The sequence below is a fragment of the Narcine bancroftii genome, chromosome 5 (assembly GCF_036971445.1).
Source record: "Narcine bancroftii isolate sNarBan1 chromosome 5, sNarBan1.hap1, whole genome shotgun sequence".
In the NCBI taxonomy this organism is placed as follows: Eukaryota; Metazoa; Chordata; class Chondrichthyes; order Torpediniformes; family Narcinidae; genus Narcine; species Narcine bancroftii.
The window spans coordinates 80,265,323-80,286,927 of record NC_091473.1 but is presented as its reverse complement, the minus strand read 5'-3'; the positions used below and the strand labels follow the sequence as shown (position 1 = coordinate 80,286,927).

At 43.2% G+C, this 21,605-nt stretch overlaps 2 protein-coding genes across 2 annotated transcripts in view; one reads left to right on the top strand and one right to left on the bottom strand.

Moving 5' to 3' along the window:
* rtca (RNA 3'-terminal phosphate cyclase) overlaps window positions 1-18,543 on the bottom strand; it is a 32,224-nt gene extending 13,681 nt beyond the window's left edge. Inside the window, exons 1-4 of the mRNA XM_069938005.1 lie at window positions 18,397-18,543; window positions 18,020-18,120; window positions 9,742-9,885; window positions 8,859-8,982 (exon numbers count right to left, since the gene is read on the bottom strand). Coding sequence (XP_069794106.1) covers window positions 8,859-8,982; window positions 9,742-9,885; window positions 18,020-18,120; window positions 18,397-18,441 — 414 coding nt within the window. The 5' untranslated portion in view covers window positions 18,442-18,543. The remainder of the gene's footprint in view (window positions 1-8,858; window positions 8,983-9,741; window positions 9,886-18,019; window positions 18,121-18,396) is intronic.
* A 1,540-nt stretch (window positions 18,544-20,083) lies between these two features.
* dbt (dihydrolipoamide branched chain transacylase E2) overlaps window positions 20,084-21,605 on the top strand; it is a 40,893-nt gene continuing 39,371 nt past the window's right edge. Inside the window, exon 1 of the mRNA XM_069937998.1 lies at window positions 20,084-20,194. Within this exon, the coding sequence (XP_069794099.1) occupies window positions 20,084-20,194 (111 nt within the window). The remainder of the gene's footprint in view (window positions 20,195-21,605) is intronic.

Sequence of the window (21,605 nt, the reverse complement as noted above, 5' to 3'; positions counted from 1 at the left end):
CACAACATTAACTCTTAATTCTTAAAGAAAAAGCTTGCTTTCCAAGTCTAAATATCATTCAAGATGTCAAGTGTTTAGAATGATTACTTCTGACAATTCCAGTCTTAATTCAGAATGAGCTCAAGTATTATTAAATTAACATGCAAAATTTTTTTTGTAACTTTTTATTTATTGCACTATGAACCATATCAACAATATATACAAATGTTCTTCATTAAATATACACAGTGACATAGTTTTTAAATCTTTTTTCTTCCCCCTCCCTTCCCACCCCCCTCAAAAACCAATAAATATTAAACATATAAAATACAAGAAAATAAAATCCACACAGAAAAAAACAAAGAAAGGTCATGTTGTCCACTTCTACATGTTTAAGTCTAATCACGTTTATCTTCTTGTCACTTTAGGAGATGGAGGTCTGAAGTCGGCATTTTCTGTCATATTTCATATATGGTTCCCAAATTTGTTCGAACAATGTATATTTGTCTTTTAGGTTATTCGTAATTTTTCCAATGGAATACACTTATTCATTTCCATGTACCATTGTTGTATTTTTTGGTTCTCTTCCATTTTCCAGGTTGTCATTATACATTTTTTTTGCTACTGCTAGGGCTATCATAATAAATCTTTTTTGGGCTCTATCTAATTTGAGAACTAGTTCTTTGTCTCTTATGTTATTTAACAGAAAAATTTCTGGTTTTTTTTGGTATGTTGTTCTTTGCAATTTTGCTTAATATCTGTCTTAGCTCTTCCCAGAAAGTTTTCACTTTTGTACATGCCCAAATTGCATGTATTGTTGTTCCAATTTCATGTTTACAGCAAAAGCATCTATCCAATATTGTTTGATCCCACTCTTTTAATTTCTGAGGGGTGATATATAGTCTGTGGAACCAGTTATATTGTATCATGCATAATCTTGTATTTATTGTATTCCTCATAGTTCCTGTACATAGCTCTTCCCATGTTTCATTTTTTAATCTTTATGTTTAAATCTTTTTCCCAGCTTTGCTTAGGTTTATAACTTGTTTCGTCCACTTCTTTGCATTGCAATTTAATGTACATATTTGTTATAAAATTTTTTATTATCATTGTGTCTGTAATTATATATTCATAGCTGCTTCCTTCTGGTAGTCTCAAACTGTTTCCCAATTTGTCCTTTAAATAAGCTTTCAACTGGTAATATGCAAACATTGTACCGTGTGTTATTCCGTATTTGACTTTCATTTGTTCAAATGTTAATAAATTATTTCCCAAAAAGCAATTTTCTATTCTCTTGATTCCTTTTCTCGCCCATTCTCTAAGAAATAAGTTATCTATTGTAAAAGGGATTAGTGGGTTTTGTGTCAATAGCATCTTTGGTATTTGATAATTTATCTTTTTTTGTTCTGTGTGTATAACGGTCAACCAGTTTACCTATCTCGGCTGCACCATTTCATCAGATGCAAGGATCGACAATGAGATAGACAACAGACTCGCCAAGGCAAATAGCGCCTTTGGAAGACTACACAAAAGAGTCTGGAAAAACAACCAACTGAAAAACCTCACAAAGATAAGTGTATACAGAGCCGTTGTCATACCCACACTCCTGTTCGGCTCCGAATCATGGGTCCTCTACCGGCACCACCTACGGCTCCTAGAACGCTTCCACCAGCGTTGTCTCCGCTCCATCCTCAACATCCATTGGAGCGCTTTCATCCCTAACGTCGAAGTACTCGAGATGGCAGAGGTTGACAGCATCGAGTCCATGCTGCTGAAGATCCAGCTGCGCTGGATGGGTCACGTCTCCAGAATGGAGGACCATCGCCTTCCCAAGATCCTGTTATATGGCGAGCTCTCCACTGGCCACCGTGACAGAGGTGCACCAAAGAAAAGGTACAAGGACTGCCTAAAGAAATCTCTTGGTGCCTGCCACATTGACCACCGCCAGTGGGCTGATAACGCCTCAAACCGTGCATCTTGGCGCCTCACAGTTTGGCAGGCAGCAACCTCCTTTGAAGAAGACCGCAGAGCCCACCTCACTGACAAAAGGCAAAGGAGGAAAAACCCAACACCCAACCCCAACCAACCAATTTTCCCCTGCAACCGCTGCAACCGTGTCTGCCTGTCCCGCATCGGACTTGTCAGCCACAAACGAGCCTGCAGCTGACGTGGACTTTTTACCCCCTCCATAAATCTTCGTCCGCGAAGCCAAGCCAAAGAAGAAGAAGTATGTGATGTAGTAGTGGTGAATTATTGTATTGCACCAGCTTTTCATCCTATTTATAAAGTATATGCTCCAGTACCTTTTCTCCTAATTTATCTACTTCTATCCTAGTCCAATCTGGTTTTTCTCCCGTTTGATAAAAATCTTAGCTGTGCTGCTCTGTAATAGTTTTTAAAGTTTGGTAACTGTAACCCTCTTTGCTTGTATCTCTCTGTTAGTTTATCCACTGCTACTCTCGATTTTTTTCCCCTTCCATAAGAACTTCCTTATTATTCTCCTAAGTCCTACAAAGAATTTCTCTGTCAAGTGATTTGGTAACGTTTGAAATAAGTATTGTACCCGTGGAAATACGTTCATTTTAATGCAGTTCACCCTCCCTGTCAATGTTGCCATTTAAATGGAGATTCTTTTTTGAGTTCTGTATAATCCATATTACTCAATGGCATTACTTCGCCTTTATTTATGTTAACCTTGTACCCAGATATTTCTCCATACTCATTCAGTTTCATGTATAGCTACTTTATTGATCTGGTTTTGTTAAATATACTATGATGTCGTCTGTGAATAAGCTGATTTAGTATTCTTTCTCCTTTATTTTTATTCCTTTTATTTTATTTTCCTTTCTTATCAGCTCCACCTATGGCCCTATTGCCAAGGCGAACAATGAGGGGGACGATGGGCATCCCTGCCTAGTTGATCTGCTCAATTTAAAATGATTTGATACATATCCATTTACTACTACTTTTGCCAATGGCCCGTTATATAATGCCCTGATCCAATTAATGTATTTTTCTGGGAGTTTAAATTTCTGTAGCACTTTGAACCAATAGTTCCACTCTACCCTGTCAAAGGCTTTTTCTGCATCTAGCGGAACTGCCACTGTTGGACTTTTATTCATTTGTGCTGCATGAATTAAATTAATAAATTTACAAACATTGTCTCCTGCTCATTTTTTCTTGACAAATCCAGTTTGGTCCTGCTTTACCAATTTTGGTAAACAGTCAACCTGTTTGCTAATAGTTTCGCTATTATCTTATAATCTATATTTAATAAGGATATTGGTCTGTATGACGCTGGTGTTAATGGATCATTTCCAGTTTTTGGTATTACTGTGTTACTTGATTCTGGTAAATTTTGAGTCTCTTCCACCTGCTTCATTACTTTCAGGAAGGGCAGGATTAATAAATCTTTAAATACTTTATAAAATTCTATTGGAAATCCATCCTCACCTGGGGTTTTATTGTTTGGTAATTCCCTTAATATATCCTGTACTTCATTCATTTCAAAAGGCTTTGTCAGTTTGTTTTGGTCCTCTACTTGCAGTTGCGGTAATTCGATTTTAGCTAAAAACTCGTCTATTTTATCATTCTTTCCTGCTTTTTCGGTTTGGTAGAGTTGTTTGTAAAATTCCTTAAAATTTTCATTGATCTCTATTGGGTTGTATGTGATCTGTTTATTATTTTTCATTGTCGCCAATACAGTCCTTTTAGCTTGCTCTGATTTAAGTTGCCAGGCCAATATTTTATGAGGTTTTTTCCCTCAATTTGTAATATCTGTTTTGTTTTCATTATGTTCTTCTCCACCTTATACGTTTGTAATATTTCGTACTTTATTTTTTTTAAATCTGACAATTCTTTCTTTTTCTCCACATCTTCCCTTTTCACTAATTCTTTTTCTGTAATTGCTGTCTCTCTTTCCAACTGCTCTACTTACTGGTTGTCTTTTTTAATCTTGGTCACATAGCTAATTATCTGTCCTCTAATGAAGGCCTTCATTGCATCCCATAGTATGAACTTATCTTTTTACAGACTCTGCATTTATCTCAAAATATGTTTTAATCTGGCGTACAATATAATCATATAACCGTTTACTCCCTAAAGTCCTCCAGCTTATACATTCTTGATGAGATGTCCTCTAGCTCTATCGCTAATAGCAGGGGCAAATGATTGGCAAGTAGTCTAGATTTGTATTCAGTTTTTCTGACTCTCCCTTGGGTCTGCACCGACAACAAGAACATATCTATCCTTGAGTATGTCTTGTGCCTACTCGAGTAATATGAATATTTTCTCTCTTTTGGATGTTGCTTCCTCCAAATATCAATTAGTTTCACTTCTTGCATTTATGAATTTGGCTACTTTATTCTTTTTGTTTACTGTCTTTCTCGTTTTATCCAACACTGGGTCCAAGTTGAAGTTAAAATCCCCCCCCATCAGAATGTTTCCCTGCATGTTTGCTATCTTTAGGAAGATGACCTGTATAAACTCTTGATCTTCTTCATTAGGTGCGTAAATATTAAGCAAATTCCAAAATTCTGAGTATAACTGTCACTTCGTCATTATATGCCTGCCCACTGGATCTGTTATTTCTTCCTTTATCTTGATGGGTATGTTTTTATTGACGAGCATAGCTACGCCTCTACCTTTTGAACTGTATGATGATGCCACTACATGACTACTCAGTCTCTCTTCAATTTGCCATGTTCTACCTCGGTTAGATGCATTTCCTGCACAAATGCTACAACTATTTTGTCCTTTTTGAGTAGTGTTAGTAGCCTTTTCCTTTTAATTTGGTTGTGTATTCCATTAATGTTTATGGTCATATAATTCAGCATAGCCATCTTATACCTTTGTTTACACTTCCTTCTCACCTTCTCAGCCCCTCCATCTCCTTTTTTTCCATTATTATTCTTTAAATTTTCCTTGCTTTTCTCAGTGCATGACAACATGATTAGAACACAAAATACCCCTAAAACCACCACAACAAATGACAAAATATACTTTTAACCAAAATAACATTAAACCCCCTCTGTTTTGGGTTGTCCTTAATCCCTTGCTGGACAACCACAACTCCCCTTTCCACTTGGTTTGCGATAATAATCGGTTTCCCCCCTCCCCAGCACCCCCTCCAGAGAAAGACTATTAATTTTCGAAAGCTCTTTTTTTCCATCCCTTTCCCTTCTCTTTTTCAACTTTAAACCTCTGTATTTACATTGTCTTTTTTTTTAAACCACTTACTTTTTTTACATTTTCTTGTCAGTCTTTTTTAATACCCCTCCTCATCTCATTTCCTGTCCGGGATTGGTTCTGAGAATCCTTGGGCTTCCTTTGGATCTGAGAACAGTCTATTCTGTTCCCCAGGGATGAATACCTGAAGTACTGCTGGGTGTTGCAGCACAAAGTTGTAGCCTTTTTTCCACAATGTCGTTTTCGCCATATTAAACTCCTTCCACTTCTTTAAAAGTTCAAAACTAATGTCCGGGTAAAAAAAATATTTTTTGTCCCTTTTATTCCAACAGCTGTTTATTTTCTTTTACTTTGTTCTTTTCCCGCTCCAATATGTCCTCTCTTGTTGATTATCTTGATAGTTTTATTAATATGGATCGCAGCTTTTGGTGTGATTGTAACTTCGGTATCAGTGCTCTGTGAGCTCTTTCTATTTCTATTCCTTCTTGTAGATCTGTTGCTCCCAATACCTTCGGGATCCACCTTTTTATAAATTCCTTCATGTCTGTCCCTTTTTCGCCTTTCACGCCCGCTATTTTTATATTATTGCACCTACTGTAGTTTTCCAGCATATCGATTTTCTGAGATAACAAATCTTGTGTCTCCTTGATTTCTCTGTCTCTTTCTTTCAATTTTCCCCTTGGTCCAATTATATTCCATTTCTTCAGCTGTCTCTCGTTCTTCCACATCTTCTACTCTTTTTCCTATCTCTGCAATGGCCAGCTCCATTTTATTTTTAATTGTGTTAAATTCAATTGTTAGCATCTCTTTTAATGCTCTGATATGGTCTTCAAAAAAGTCTTTATCTATAGTCTGTTTATCTCTTTTACCTTCTTCCTTCCCGTGTAGAAAAGGAAGAAAACCTTTTCTGTGCCTTCTCCCACTCTTCTGTGTCTCTTCTTTCCTCATGGTTTCCTCTTCAGCTCTTTCAATTAAGTCAGTCCTGTCCCGTTGCCTGGCGTCCCGTTGCTGGGCATCGTGCTGCTGGGTGCCCCGTTGCTGGATGTCCTGACTCTGGGCCCCCCTGCCATCGGCAGTTGCGTCTCTTTATTGGGCTTCGAGAGCCATTTTTGCAGTCCTCCGCTAGGGAGGTTGCCGACCTGCCGGGAACTTACCACCCTCGGGGGCCGGGTGATCTTCACAGGATCTTCCTGCTCTCGTGTGCAGGTAAGGCCATCTTCTTTCTTTTCTGGTGTTTTTCTCTCTTCTTCTTTAACTGTTGTTCAGGCTTTTTCTTTTTTCGGCACCATCTCCTGGTCCTTATTGGTTGTTTTATCCTACTTTTCTTCTACTTTTTATTTGCTGAACTTTGTTTTTTCCCAACTTTTATACTTTTCTCTGTAGAGGGCTGGTTCTTCCCAACCAGCCACTATTCCACCACGTGACTCCTCCTCAATTAACATACAAGATTTAGTCAAATGCTCTACATCAATGGTTCTCAACCTTTTTCTTTCCACTTGCATACTACTGTGATTAGTAAGGGATTGCTTAAGGTGGTATGTGAGTGGACAGGGATGGTTAAGAATCACTGCTCTAGACCCAACTATTACTGAAATATTTTGCTTGTCATTGGTCCATTTCCTTTGGAGCTATGAAATCGTGCACATAATGAGTCAATTAGGTTTGATTAAAAGTGGTTTTCAAACTTGTTCCACCCACATACCACCTTAAGCAATCCCTTACTAATCACAGAGCACCTATGGCATAGGGAATACTTAAAGTGGTATCTGAGTGGAAAAAGGTTGAGAACCACTGCTCTACATGAATTAATCTTACCAAAGGATTAATTTCAACTCAACTTAGTTAATTATTTTCTTGTCATGTATATATTACTAGTTATTCTAAAACCATGAGATAGCAGCAGAATTAGGCCATTTGGTCCATTGAGTTTCTTCTGCCATTTGAATCATGGCTGATATATTCTTCCTTTAACTCAATTTTCCTGTCTTCTCTCCATTAGCTTTGACACCCTTATTATGAATCTCTGCTTTAAATCTACACAATGATTTGGTTTCCACAACTGTCTGTGGCAACAAATTCCTCAGATTCATAACCCTCTGGCTAAAGGAACTTCTCCACATCTCTATTCTAAAGGAAATTCTTTTATATGGAGGCTGTGCCCTCTGGACCCAACACACTAATGGCATTGTGAAGAAAGTACGTTTGCACCTCTACTTCCTCAGAAGTTTGTGGAGGCTTGATAGGACACCAGAAACCCTGGCAAATTGCTACAGATGTGTGGTGGAAAGTGTGCTGACCGGCAGCATCAAGGTCTAGTATAGGGACACCAATACCCCTGAGCATAAAGCCTTCCAAAAAGTAGTGGACACAGCCCAGCACATCACAGGCAAAATCTTCCTCACTAATGAGAACATCTACAGGGAATGCTGACGTCGGAGAGCAGCACAAATCATCAAGGAGCCACGTTACCCAGCACATGCTCTATTCTTGCTGATGCCATCAGGAAAGAGGTTTAGGTGCCACAAGACCCACACCACCAGGTTCAGGAACAGCTGCTACCCCTCCACCATCAAACTCCTCAACAATAAATTCAATCAGGGACTCACTTAAGGAGTCTTACTTTTGCATTTTATTGATTTTTTAAAAAAATTCTCTCTGTATTGCAGTTTGTTCATATTTGTTATCTGTTTACATGTGTACATTATGTAGTTTTTATTTTGCCCTACCAAAAAGTGGTAATTCACCCACAAGAAAAAAAATCTCAGGGTTGTATGTGATGTCATGTATGTACTCTGACAATAAATCGGAATCTGAAATCTGGTCCTAGACTCTCCCACTATTGGAAAAATCTTTTCCAAATCCTTTCGATATTTGAAATGATACATTTCAATGAAATTCCCTCTAGCAAGAACAGGTTCAAAGCCATCAAACACTGCTTATAGTTTTAAACCTCTTGTTCCCAGGATCATTCTTGTAAACCTCCTCTGAACCCCCCTCAATGCTAGCATATCCAGCCTTGAATAGGAGTCCCAAAACTATTCACAAGTCTCCAAATCTGATCTGACCAATGTATTACAAAGCCTTCCGCATTACATTTTGCTTTTATACTCGAAACTCTACCTAGAAAGTATCCTGTCAGGATACAAAGACTGCAAGGAACTGCTGAATTACTAGAATCTAGATTATTGTTTCTTTTCATCTTCAGTGGAGAAGTGTGCACGGTGGGATTACACATATACCAAAGTGCAATGAGAAAGTCCGTTTGGTGAGTAGTCCTGCCAGATATGTAATACATAGCACAGCAGGTAAAATGCAATACCGAAGTACAGAGTTACACACAGGGAGACAGATCAGTTGGTACCGGGCAAAGGAATCATTATTTTTTTATTTAAAAAATGAGTGTGAAGTTCATTCAGGAATCTGATAAATGCAGGAAATAAACTATCTTTTAACTAATCTCCTTTTATTGCTCCCAAAATTTGTGTTCAATAAATAAAGATAAAAAGAAATTAAACTTAACAGAAGTAGTTCTTCAAGACCATCTATACATGTTCACACTTGCAAATAAATTGAAAATCTCACAAGACTGTAAATATTATGTTAATGAATTACCTATCCATTAGAATAAAGTACTGTTCTAAGTATATACACCATTTTCCTTGCAAATCATTAAGCATTACTCTGGGTCTTACTTGTAGGGTATAATCAATCTGGGGTGCCATCTCAGCATTAGTACCTCCTCGCAAAATTAGTTCTGATGGAGCAGCAGCAAAGAGTACACACGGAATGGAGACCTGCATTAATAAACAGACGCTCCTAATAAACAAAACACAATTGACCTTCTAAATTAATGGCATAACGAAATGGAAGCAATATCCACACCAATATCATAGACAAAAATCACTAATTTAGTAAATTCACAGTTGTTTCTCACAAGCACTGCATAGAGACATGTTGGCTCATCTACAATGAAAGGCTCATCTGATAATCTTCATTAAAAAATGCTTCGATTGATGCATGATAGGTTCTTACGATGTTCCACACAAAAATTCATCCACTAGGTCACATCGAGAAATTGAGCATCTTCGATCACACCGATTTCTGCTCAATCACAATGTTCTCAATAATTCAAAATTGAACCAAAATATTTTTTATTGAAATTCTATTCAATTCCTAAAGATGACATTTAATCTAGAAAATTCAGAAAATAAAAGTCAAGAACAAATTGCTGGACAGCCTTGTTCCATGTCAACCAACTGAAAAGAGAAGATTTGTAATTTACTATAACTATTTGTGCATTGAAAGCCATTTTATTTATAACACGGTACAAACTTGTGGTGACAGAACTACTCACTTTTGGCCATACTGGTCAGAAATCCCCCCTCAAAATTTCACAGCTACAAGTAATTGACAATGCCTTTGTCAAAGTCCCCAGGAGATCAGCAATTAAACCCATTTGCAAATAGTGATACTGAAGTAGTATAGCTAATAGACTAACTAAAACAACTGAAATTGATACTGCAATTAACTCCTCCTTCTCTTTCCATAAATACAGACTTGTGTACTTATGCTTACCCAGCTGTTTTTGTATCTGCAACATGGTTACCTCCTTTGATTTTACCCGGAGAGAAGCAGATTTCTGTGGAACCAACTTTGGCTTCTTCAAGGCAACCATCACATAAATCACGAATCATTTCAAGTCCTGACAGATGTTGTGGCCTTAAAATCAAATACATTTTTTTAGTATTAAACCAAACCAAAACCAACCCTAACAAGATCTTAGCATGTGAATTTATGTTTCTGAGGATTACATTGGTACTTAGAATCTAAACTGATCTCCATAGCAAGAACTTCAAGTTAGTACATCACAGATGGCAATCTGTACCAAAATTAGAACAATTCTCTTTTACAAGTCCTCTTCCATTGGGAATTGTTTATAAAGCAACCAAATAATAACAAGTGAACATAAGACAATAAAGCAGAAAAAAAAGCTCACTCTTCCCCACCCCTCAAGCAGGTTACCAGAAATCAGGAATGACAAGGTTAATAGTGTAATCATGAGACCACTCCATGTATAGATGCACATCACATTAAATGTGATGAAGAGGAGTGCAATAATTTTACTTCTTTTGAATAATTATCTGCCAAATTTAATCTTTCCAATAGGCATCTTTTTAGATATTTACAAATTAGGCAGTTTTTCAACCTTTCAGATTTTCCACAAATTTCCACTACTAGGACTCTTGATCTGCTTTTTAAACATGCAGTTTTATTTTCATGGTGGATTAATAGCATGTTTATAATAATTCACTCAACTCAAATTCAGTCCCAATAGCTGGGATCAAAAGAGATTGGGAAAGAGACTTGAATGTAACTTTTTCAGATGAAGGTTGGTACTCTCAATTTGATTAACGATTCCTCATTTTGTGCAAGACATTGCTTATTACAATTTAAGGTGGTGAATAGAATTCATATGTCTAAACTTAAATTATGCTGTTTTTATGCAGACATTGAATTTTTTTTGTGAGAAATGTAAAATTTGCTAAGCCTCTCTGATTCACGTGTTCTGGGAATGCCCAAATTTAGAGAGATTCAAACTCTATCAAAACTTTTCAAGATTAACTTGGAACCCTGTCCGTTCATTGCTCGGTTTGGTTTTTCTAATGTCTCAGATGAACATTTTTCAGCATCTCAGGAAAAAGTATTAGCTTTTACTACATTGATATCCAGACAAGCTATTTTATTGACATAGAAAGGAGATGCATCCCCTACTCTTATGCATTAGTTATATGATGTAATGTCCTATTTAAGTTTAGAGAAAAATCAATATAATGTTAAAGATAGAAAGTTTCAATTTATGTAGTTATGGGGCCCATTCTTAGAATTTTTTTTAGAATATACGTTCTGGTCATTCTTTTTCTGTTCTCCGGGGGTCACCAATGATTCCACATCATTATTGATTTTTTTTTACTTAAAAGTAACCTTGATTAGAGGAAGGGAATAGATTAGTTTAGTCCTTTAGGTTTTTTTCTTTTTTTTTCTTTTTTTAATCTTATTATTTTAATATAACAGTCTAATAATGGGTCTGCCATCGTTACATTCTTTACGTTTATTACTAAATTGAGTTATCACAAGTAACTATTAATGTAGTTACGCACATTTTATTACTTGTTTTTTTTCCCTCTCCCTTTGTTATGTATTTGCTTGCATACAATTGATACATTATGTAATTATCATTTCTTATGTATGCTTATTATGTTAAGTTCAATAAAAATAAATTACAAAGAAAAAGAGTACAAATTCATGGGGTATATGCAAGATTATTAATATTTTCAGACCCATTTTAGATTTCATTTAGTGCAATGAAAAAGGGTCAATTGATCATTTTGCTATAGTGGACCCTTCACACAAGACAGTGATCATATGATAAAATTATACCACCATTTGAAAGCAGTGCAGCTTATACAAAACTGGAGTGTCAGACTTAATATGAAACTATGAAGGTATGAGGGGAAAAAAATTGTTTGTGGTTGATTGGGAAAATACATTCAAAGTTACAGAGAAAGGCAGCCAATTCTTTCCTTTTAAAGACCAAAGAGAAAAAATGCTCCATCATTGTATGTGATCCAGAAGTTTCTGGAGATATTACTTGAATCAATGAATAAGGTAGGAAAATGTTACTGAGATTAGAATATGCCATTTGGGTTCTGAACCTACTCTCGTTTAAACGCAATTAAAATGAGGACTTTATGATCTATATCAGTGGCTTTCAAACTTTTTCTTTCCACTCACATATAACCTTAAGTAATCACAACAGCACCTAATATTGCTGGGATTATCTGATCTTGGAAGCTAAGCAGTCACAGAACTAATCAGTATTTGGAGGGGAGACTGTCGAGAAACTCCAGGTGCTGTAGGTTTCTGTGAGGGGTGCTGGTCAAAGCAGTGAAGCTTCATCTGCCTTAAGGTAGATAAACTTTAAGAATTTTATATATGTTACATTCTAAATGTCATATTATGTGACATTAATGGAACCTTTACCTCTTCCTATGTCATAGGTGCTCTGTGATTAGTATTGGTCATCCTTTGGTTTGAAGACACAACAATAATAATAAAATCTGAGCGTGATGGAACAGCCGTCACACAGGGGTGATCTCACTCTCTCGGCAGAGGACACCTTGATCCAGTGGCTGGAGATCTCTCTTGCTGCATTAGATGACCAGGGCATCCAAGTGTCTTGTCATACTCTTAGCACTCCACAACACCTGCTGGGCCTGCCTTCTTGACTGTTGGGCCATTAATTGGTCTCTTTCACTCAATCTTCCAGGGCCAGACTTCAACACTGGGATAGACTGATCCCCTACCTCACCGAGGCTACCCTCACCGAGGCTACCCTCACCGAGGCTACCCTCACCGAGGCTACCCTCACCGAGGCTACCCTCACCGAGGCTACCCTCACCGAGGCTACCCTCACCGAGGCTACCCTCACCGAGGCTACCCTCACCGAGGCTACCCTCACCGAGGCTACCCTCACCGAGGCTACCCTCACCGAGGCTACCCTCACCGAGGCTACCCTCACCGAGGCTACCCTCACCGAGGCTACCCTCACCGAGGCTACCCTCACCGAGGCTACCCTCACCGAGGCTACCCTCACCGAGGCTACCCTCACCGAGGCTACCCTCACCGAGGCTACCCTCACCGAGGCTACCCTCACCGAGGCTACCCTCACCGAGGCTACCCTCACCGAGGCTACCCTCACCGAGGCTACCCTCACCGAGGCTACCCTCACCGAGGCTACCCTCACCGAGGCTACCCTCACCGAGGCTACCCTCACCGAGGCTACCCTCACCGAGGCTACCCTCACCGAGGCTACCCTCACCGAGGCTACCCTCACCGAGGCTACCCTCACCGAGGCTACCCTCACCGAGGCTACCCTCACCGAGGCTACCCTCACCGAGGCTACCCTCACCGAGGCTACCCTCACCGAGGCTACCCTCACCGAGGCTACCCTCACCGAGGCTACCCTCACCGAGGCTACCCTCACCGAGGCTACCCTCACCGAGGCTACCCTCACCGAGGCTACCCTCACCGAGGCTACCCTCACCGAGGCTACCCTCACCGAGGCTACCCTCACCGAGGCTACCCTCACCGAGGCTACCCTCACCGAGGCTACCCTCACCGAGGCTACCCTCACCGAGGCTACCCTCACCGAGGCTACCCTCACCGAGGCTACCCTCACCGAGGCTACCCTCACCGAGGCTACCCTCACCGAGGCTACCCTCACCGAGGCTACCCTCACCGAGGCTACCCTCACCGAGGCTACCCTCACCGAGGCTACCCTCACCGAGGCTACCCTCACCGAGGCTACCCTCACCGAGGCTACCCTCACCGAGGCTACCCTCACCGAGGCTACCCTCACCGAGGCTACCCTCACCGAGGCTACCCTCACCGAGGCTACCCTCACCGAGGCTACCCTCACCGAGGCTACCCTCACCGAGGCTACCCTCACCGAGGCTACCCTCACCGAGGCTACCCTCACCGAGGCTACCCTCACCGAGGCTACCCTCACCGAGGCTACCCTCACCGAGGCTACCCTCACCGAGGCTACCCTCACCGAGGCTACCCTCACCGAGGCTACCCTCACCGAGGCTACCCTCACCGAGGCTACCCTCACCGAGGCTACCCTCACCGAGGCTACCCTCACCGAGGCTACCCTCACCGAGGCTACCCTCACCGAGGCTACCCTCACCGAGGCTACCCTCACCGAGGCTACCCTCACCGAGGCTACCCTCACCGAGGCTACCCTCACCGAGGCTACCCTCACCGAGGCTACCCTCACCGAGGCTACCCTCACCGAGGCTACCCTCACCGAGGCTACCCTCACCGAGGCTACCCTCACCGAGGCTACCCTCACCGAGGCTACCCTCACCGAGGCTACCCTCACCGAGGCTACCCTCACCGAGGCTACCCTCACCGAGGCTACCCTCACCGAGGCTACCCTCACCGAGGCTACCCTCACCGAGGCTACCCTCACCGAGGCTACCCTCACCGAGGCTACCCTCACCGAGGCTACCCTCACCGAGGCTACCCTCACCGAGGCTACCCTCACCGAGGCTACCCTCACCGAGGCTACCCTCACCGAGGCTACCCTCACCGAGGCTACCCTCACCGAGGCTACCCTCACCGAGGCTACCCTCACCGAGGCTACCCTCACCGAGGCTACCCTCACCGAGGCTACCCTCACCGAGGCTACCCTCACCGAGGCTACCCTCACCGAGGCTACCCTCACCGAGGCTACCCTCACCGAGGCTACCCTCACCGAGGCTACCCTCACCGAGGCTACCCTCACCGAGGCTACCCTCACCGAGGCTACCCTCACCGAGGCTACCCTCACCGAGGCTACCCTCACCGAGGCTACCCTCACCGAGGCTACCCTCACCGAGGCTACCCTCACCGAGGCTACCCTCACCGAGGCTACCCTCACCGAGGCTACCCTCACCGAGGCTACCCTCACCGAGGCTACCCTCACCGAGGCTACCCTCACCGAGGCTACCCTCACCGAGGCTACCCTCACCGAGGCTACCCTCACCGAGGCTACCCTCACCGAGGCTACCCTCACCGAGGCTACCCTCACCGAGGCTACCCTCACCGAGGCTACCCTCACCGAGGCTACCCTCACCGAGGCTACCCTCACCGAGGCTACCCTCACCGAGGCTACCCTCACCGAGGCTACCCTCACCGAGGCTACCCTCACCGAGGCTACCCTCACCGAGGCTACCCTCACCGAGGCTACCCTCACCGAGGCTACCCTCACCGAGGCTACCCTCACCGAGGCTACCCTCACCGAGGCTACCCTCACCGAGGCTACCCTCACCGAGGCTACCCTCACCGAGGCTACCCTCACCGAGGCTACCCTCACCGAGGCTACCCTCACCGAGGCTACCCTCACCGAGGCTACCCTCACCGAGGCTACCCTCACCGAGGCTACCCTCACCGAGGCTACCCTCACCGAGGCTACCCTCACCGAGGCTACCCTCACCGAGGCTACCCTCACCGAGGCTACCCTCACCGAGGCTACCCTCACCGAGGCTACCCTCACCGAGGCTACCCTCACCGAGGCTACCCTCACCGAGGCTACCCTCACCGAGGCTACCCTCACCGAGGCTACCCTCACCGAGGCTACCCTCACCGAGGCTACCCTCACCGAGGCTACCCTCACCGAGGCTACCCTCACCGAGGCTACCCTCACCGAGGCTACCCTCACCGAGGCTACCCTCACCGAGGCTACCCTCACCGAGGCTACCCTCACCGAGGCTACCCTCACCGAGGCTACCCTCACCGAGGCTACCCTCACCGAGGCTACCCTCACCGAGGCTACCCTCACCGAGGCTACCCTCACCGAGGCTACCCTCACCGAGGCTACCCTCACCGAGGCTACCCTCACCGAGGCTACCCTCACCGAGGCTACCCTCACCGAGGCTACCCTCACCGAGGCTACCCTCACCGAGGCTACCCTCACCGAGGCTACCCTCACCGAGGCTACCCTCACCGAGGCTACCCTCACCGAGGCTACCCTCACCGAGGCTACCCTCACCGAGGCTACCCTCACCGAGGCTACCCTCACCGAGGCTACCCTCACCGAGGCTACCCTCACCGAGGCTACCCTCACCGAGGCTACCCTCACCGAGGCTACCCTCACCGAGGCTACCCTCACCGAGGCTACCCTCACCGAGGCTACCCTCACCGAGGCTACCCTCACCGAGGCTACCCTCACCGAGGCTACCCTCACCGAGGCTACCCTCACCGAGGCTACCCTCACCGAGGCTACCCTCACCGAGGCTACCCTCACCGAGGCTACCCTCACCGAGGCTACCCTCACCGAGGCTACCCTCACCGAGGCTACCCTCACCGAGGCTACCCTCACCGAGGCTACCCTCACCGAGGCTACCCTCACCGAGGCTACCCTCACCGAGGCTACCCTCACCGAGGCTACCCTCACCGAGGCTACCCTCACCGAGGCTACCCTCACCGAGGCTACCCTCACATGGTTTAGCCCATCTGCTGAGACAGTTTACCTGGGTGTGGCCACTGTGCATGCTACAGCTACTTGGAGCCACAGGTGCAAGCTGAGCATCAGGTGGAGACCAAAGGTGGATGAGCTACCCAAAAAGGGCACAACAGGCCCTTCCCCACCAGAGATACTACCCCTCCCTAGACATTCCATACACCCCTGTGATTAGTAAGGGATTACTTAAGGTGGTATGTGAGTGGGGAAAAAAGGTTGAGAACAATCTAGACCCAATTGTTACTGAAATATTTTGCTTAAGAAAAATTGTCATTGGCCCATTTCTTTTGGAGTTATGAAACCATGCACATTAGGGATGATTAAAACAATAATTTTGAAACTTTTTCTTTCCACTCACATACCACTTTAAGTAATCCATTACTAATCACAGAGTACCTGTGGCATAGGGATTACTTAAGGTGGTATGTGAGTAGAACGAAAAAATTTGAAACCACTGATCTATATTGTAGGTTTGGAAGGGGTGGCAGCAGAGCTAGTAATGGTTTGGTTCCATTTTTGGTCTCCTTAAGAAAAAGGATATACCTGCTATGAAAGGAGTGCAGCAAATAATCACTAAACACATTTACTATATGAGATCAGATTAAGTAGAGTATACCCAAATTCCACGGAGAAAGTTTAGAAATATAAAATGCTTGACTGGTTGGCTGCAAGAATGATAATTATTGAATTGCTAGAACCAGATACAAGGTCATTTAGGCTGAGAAGAGATGTCTTCATGTAGTGGATGTTGAAACTTAGGAATTTCAGAAAGCAGTGGAAGCTCAGTCATTGAGTTCACTCAAAACAGAAATCAATAGATTTCTGGATTGAAAAGGCATCAAGGTGATGTCGTTAGACCAGAAAAAGCATGTCAAAGTTGAAGACAGCCATGATCTTAATGAATGAGGGAGCAAAGGCAGAGGACCAAGTGGCCTATCTCTCCTTCCAGTTCTAATGTTATTAGTAAGTTATTACAGCAGGCATAACAATATTTTAAAGAAGAACAAGACTAGAACATTAAGATACAAAAGGCTAAAAAGTTAGAGAGAAAACGGTGCTGGAATTTGGAGAAAGAAACAAGATATTGAAAGAACTCAGCAGGTCAAGTAGTATCTATGAAGACAAAAGGTGAAAGTTGGCACCCACAGCTATCTTGACCCCACCACTTTATTTCCTGCTAAGCTGGTTTCCTTTCCCCGCCCCCCCTCCCCCATTCTGAAACTTCATTCCTCCTTCTAGAAATCTGGCTTTCCAAGTTCAATAGCTTGTCCAAGTCCCTCACTTCCTACACATCTGATCTCATTCACCCTCTCCAAAGGCAGAAAAGCAGAATTCACTTGGTCCTCATCTTCCAACACAATTCCTCCACCTGCCTCATCCCTTATGTCCCTTTCTGCTCCCTGGTCCACTCAACCCCCTGATATTTTCTCCTTCAATTGTAGGTGGTGAAAAAGTTATTTTTACCTCCTCCTTCACAACCATCCAGGGTCCTAAATTGCCCTTCCAGATGAGACACCTTATCCAAATAGTGTTGCTCACTATTTGGCATTCTCAATGTTGCTGGAAATGTGTAATCAAGTGACCATTTTGCAGAGCACCTGTACTCTAACAACAACCGCTATCTTGAACTTCAGTTTGCATGTCATTTTAACTCTCCATCCTACTAACATACCTACCTTTCTATCCTTGGCCAAACACAGAGATACATTTGGCCTGCTACAGAGAGGCCAAATGTAAATTGGAAGAACAATATCTCATCTACACCTCTGGTAGCTCGTGTATACTTACCGAAGCCCAGGTGTGCTTCTTCCTGCTCGGATATTATAGATTTTTATCTTAACTCCCAGAAGGCAACTTAGAGCTGTACAAACCCGTAAAATCTGCCCTCCCTGAAAAGAGAAAATGGCAGACATTCTTACAAATACTGACATCTCTATTGCAAGTTTAATACACAAATATGATCAGATAGCAATAATGACCAGCATGAAGGCAGATGGCAGGAGAACCCCAGCTGCTTTATTTCGCGTTCCCTCCTCAGATACGATTTACATGCAAGCATTACCATCGGCAGATTTTCACAGTCAGGCCCAAAGCCACGCAGCCGGCACCACGGTAAAGCCCAGCAAAGAGATTCGCCACCGGGTCCGCCTCTCTGCGCCACTCACCCCTTCCATTATCCCACCATCAATTTCAAGGAAATGTTCGGCCATTATTGAACGCTGCAACCAAACACCTCTTCTACTGACTTGGACCAGAAACCTGCACAAAAAGGCCAGCTCGACTCCTTCACCCCAGTCACCGGCCAAGTTCCGCCCCTCATACAACCTCTCACCAATCAGAGCCCACCCGCCCCTCGAATCCCTCCCCAACTGCAAAATGTCGACTTCCCTTGCACCCAATGCAGCTTGATTTGCTGTTTGCATTTTTTTTGATGTCGGCTCTGACTGATCACCAGTCCAACCACGCTTCTGACTATCAGTCCGGCAGCGACTGCAGAAGGTAGCTCAAAAATCACATTTTCCGAGGATATTAGAGATTAGCAATAAATGTTGCCAAATCCCGTTCAGTACAATCAGAGGAGCAAGATGTCTATTTCGACTATAAACTGCACATCTCTCTGCCCTGTTCGTTTTTGTCTCTTAAACGGTGCTATTATATCTGCTTTCCCCACCTCCCTGGCAATGAGTTCTAGATACTAAGCGCTTCGTGGAAAAAAAAATCCCTTGTAATTCTTGTTTAAATGTCTTTCCTCTTATCTTAAAGCCATGCCCGACACAGTATTTAACATATGCACCCTGGAGGAAAATGAGTACCTGTACCTCCCATCCTTTTATAAACGTCTATCAGGATGCTCCTTAGCTTCCGATACTCCAGGGGAAAAAAAATCTAAGTTTCTCCATACCCTCTCTCCAATCCAGGCAGCATCCAGAACCTCTTTTGCCCCCTCTCTGAAGCTTCCACGTCCTTCCTGTAGTGTGGTATCAGAACTGCACATAGTACTTCAAATGTGGCCTTCCCAAAGTTTTGTACAGCTGGAACACGACTTCCCAAATTTCATAGTCAAAGTGGCCCGATGATGGGCAAGGCATGTTGTATATATTCCAACAAAAGATGGAACAGCTACCGAGTTTCATCCATGAAGCAATCTTCATATTTCTTTGCTTGCCTCTTCCTCCACACAGAATAGAATACGTTTTCAATTCTATCTTCTCATCATTGTTGCTGCCAGAGTGGTATCACTTTGAACGGATATTCAATTTTTGGATAGACTCACTCGTGGAAAGCATGTATAGCTGAAATCACGATTTCATTTTTATTGGATGCATGTTGAATGATTTTGGGTGCCGTTATATTGTTTAGACACTTGGAGGTACCAAGTGATACCTTCCCTCCTTTCGGCTTGGGAGACAACTGATAGCTGGTACCTCCAATGCTGATTCCGCATTATCTTCCCAATGCGCTGCAAGGACAAGGGAAGCAACATCGGCGTCCTATAGCACGCCAAAGTCCTAATTACACTGGATAAGGAACACGTTTTTCACATCATACTCCTGAAATAGACCTTCATTCTATTCTGAGATTTATGCACAGATTAAAAAAATTACAAGGTGGTCAGAGGAAATTCTCTGAGCAGGCCAATGCACTCTTGAGGATCCCTCACCACAGCCCCTTAAAATGAAGAATACTTTGAAAGGTATTGAGAGCATGGTCTGCATTACATCGAGGTGCAGCATCAGCTCCAGAAGGCGCAAGCACCTGGGCTGGCAACGTTGCGTCTGCCTGCCCCTTAATAGCAGCGTCTGGGATGCTCAAGTCCAGACGTATTGCGTGTTGAGCTCATTTCCGGGTAAAATGGCGACCGTACGGGCTGTCATGGCTTTGCTGCGAGGCGAGGGGTTTAGGCTTCCCAGTAGGAGGACGTTGCTCCGACAGGGACTGCCTGCGGTGTATGAGAAGACAAAGGTACATCGATGGGAGAAGCCACTTTGAGTGGAAAGGCGAGACCCGTGGATCAGAGCCGCGCCGGTCTGGGATGGAGCTCTCCTCCAGCTTGCAAGCCCCTGTATTACTAAGCGAGAACTTAGTACCACGGTGGGCAAATTCCGCGTTTAACCTAGTTCATCCTTAAGTGGATTTCTTCCGTCCTCAGCCAAGAGGCCCAATGATGGTATCTGGGTCTAGACCTGGCGTTGTCACTATATAATAGTTGGCTCAGTTTGTACATAAACTCAAGATTCAGACCCGAACCAGCTGACGTTTCTGATCGAAGATAACTCATAAAAATCATTGGCAATTGCCGTTTAATAAGATTGTTAGTCCCATAATTACAATCCGACTCATTATGCAGTGCAAATGGTTTACTCCGTTTTACATATCTACTAACTAGCTACACTGCTTTAAATTCATCTAATCTGAACAATGTTATGTTAAGAAACTATAAACTTTCATGAAAATTGAAGAAAGGGTTTGGTGATGGCCACACATGGCAGGATGGAAGTCGATTGTTGGGCTGTGCACATATTGGAAGGGGCAGGATTAACCAGCCATCCCTATTTTGTTGGTAAACTTTGCGTTTTTGAAGTTAGACCATTGTGTTCCTTCATGTACTACAGGTCCAAATTATCATCTGGCATCTATATGCAGTCATATGATTGTGATCAAGGAAAGAGCCAATGAAATGTGGGGATGCGAATGCATTTGAGAACAAGGAGCAATGAGTTAAATGGTCAAAATAATAGATATGTGAAGAAAAGTTGTCCAGCTGCATAACTGGTGATTGCAGGAAGTAATTCAAGCCACTGAAGACAATTCATATTTGAATGTGGAACTTTTACTAAGAGGGCTGAAACAAAAATTGACTGAAAGGGCACATTAAGTTAACTGATTAAGCATTAAATGTTGCATTTATTTTATAATTCATTTTAAACACAGATCAGATTAAACCTTTGAAAAATAGGTGACATTCAGCCAAATAGAGTCACTCTTTACTCCTTCGTTAATTAATTACATTTCAATGTTTGCTCTACAGCATGTGCTATTGCACAGGGGACTGTTGAATAACATTGAAAGTCAACTGTTTTGGGATCACGATTTTAAAGTTTGGTGATTTTATTTATATATTGTTTCAATTTTATGTTGTCTAAATATTGATGCAAGTAAATTTATCAAAATATTGTAAAAGCACCAAAACCACAATTCGCTTTCTGATGTGTCTGATGTGATTTTATTTTTGTGCAGGAGAATGACATGTCCATTTTCAAAATTTGTCCTATCTATAATAACATGAGGCTAGGGGCTTGTATCTCTTGGGCAGTCATTGATAACTTCAGAATACCATTACAATTCTTCTATATCAATAAAATGTTGGTATTTC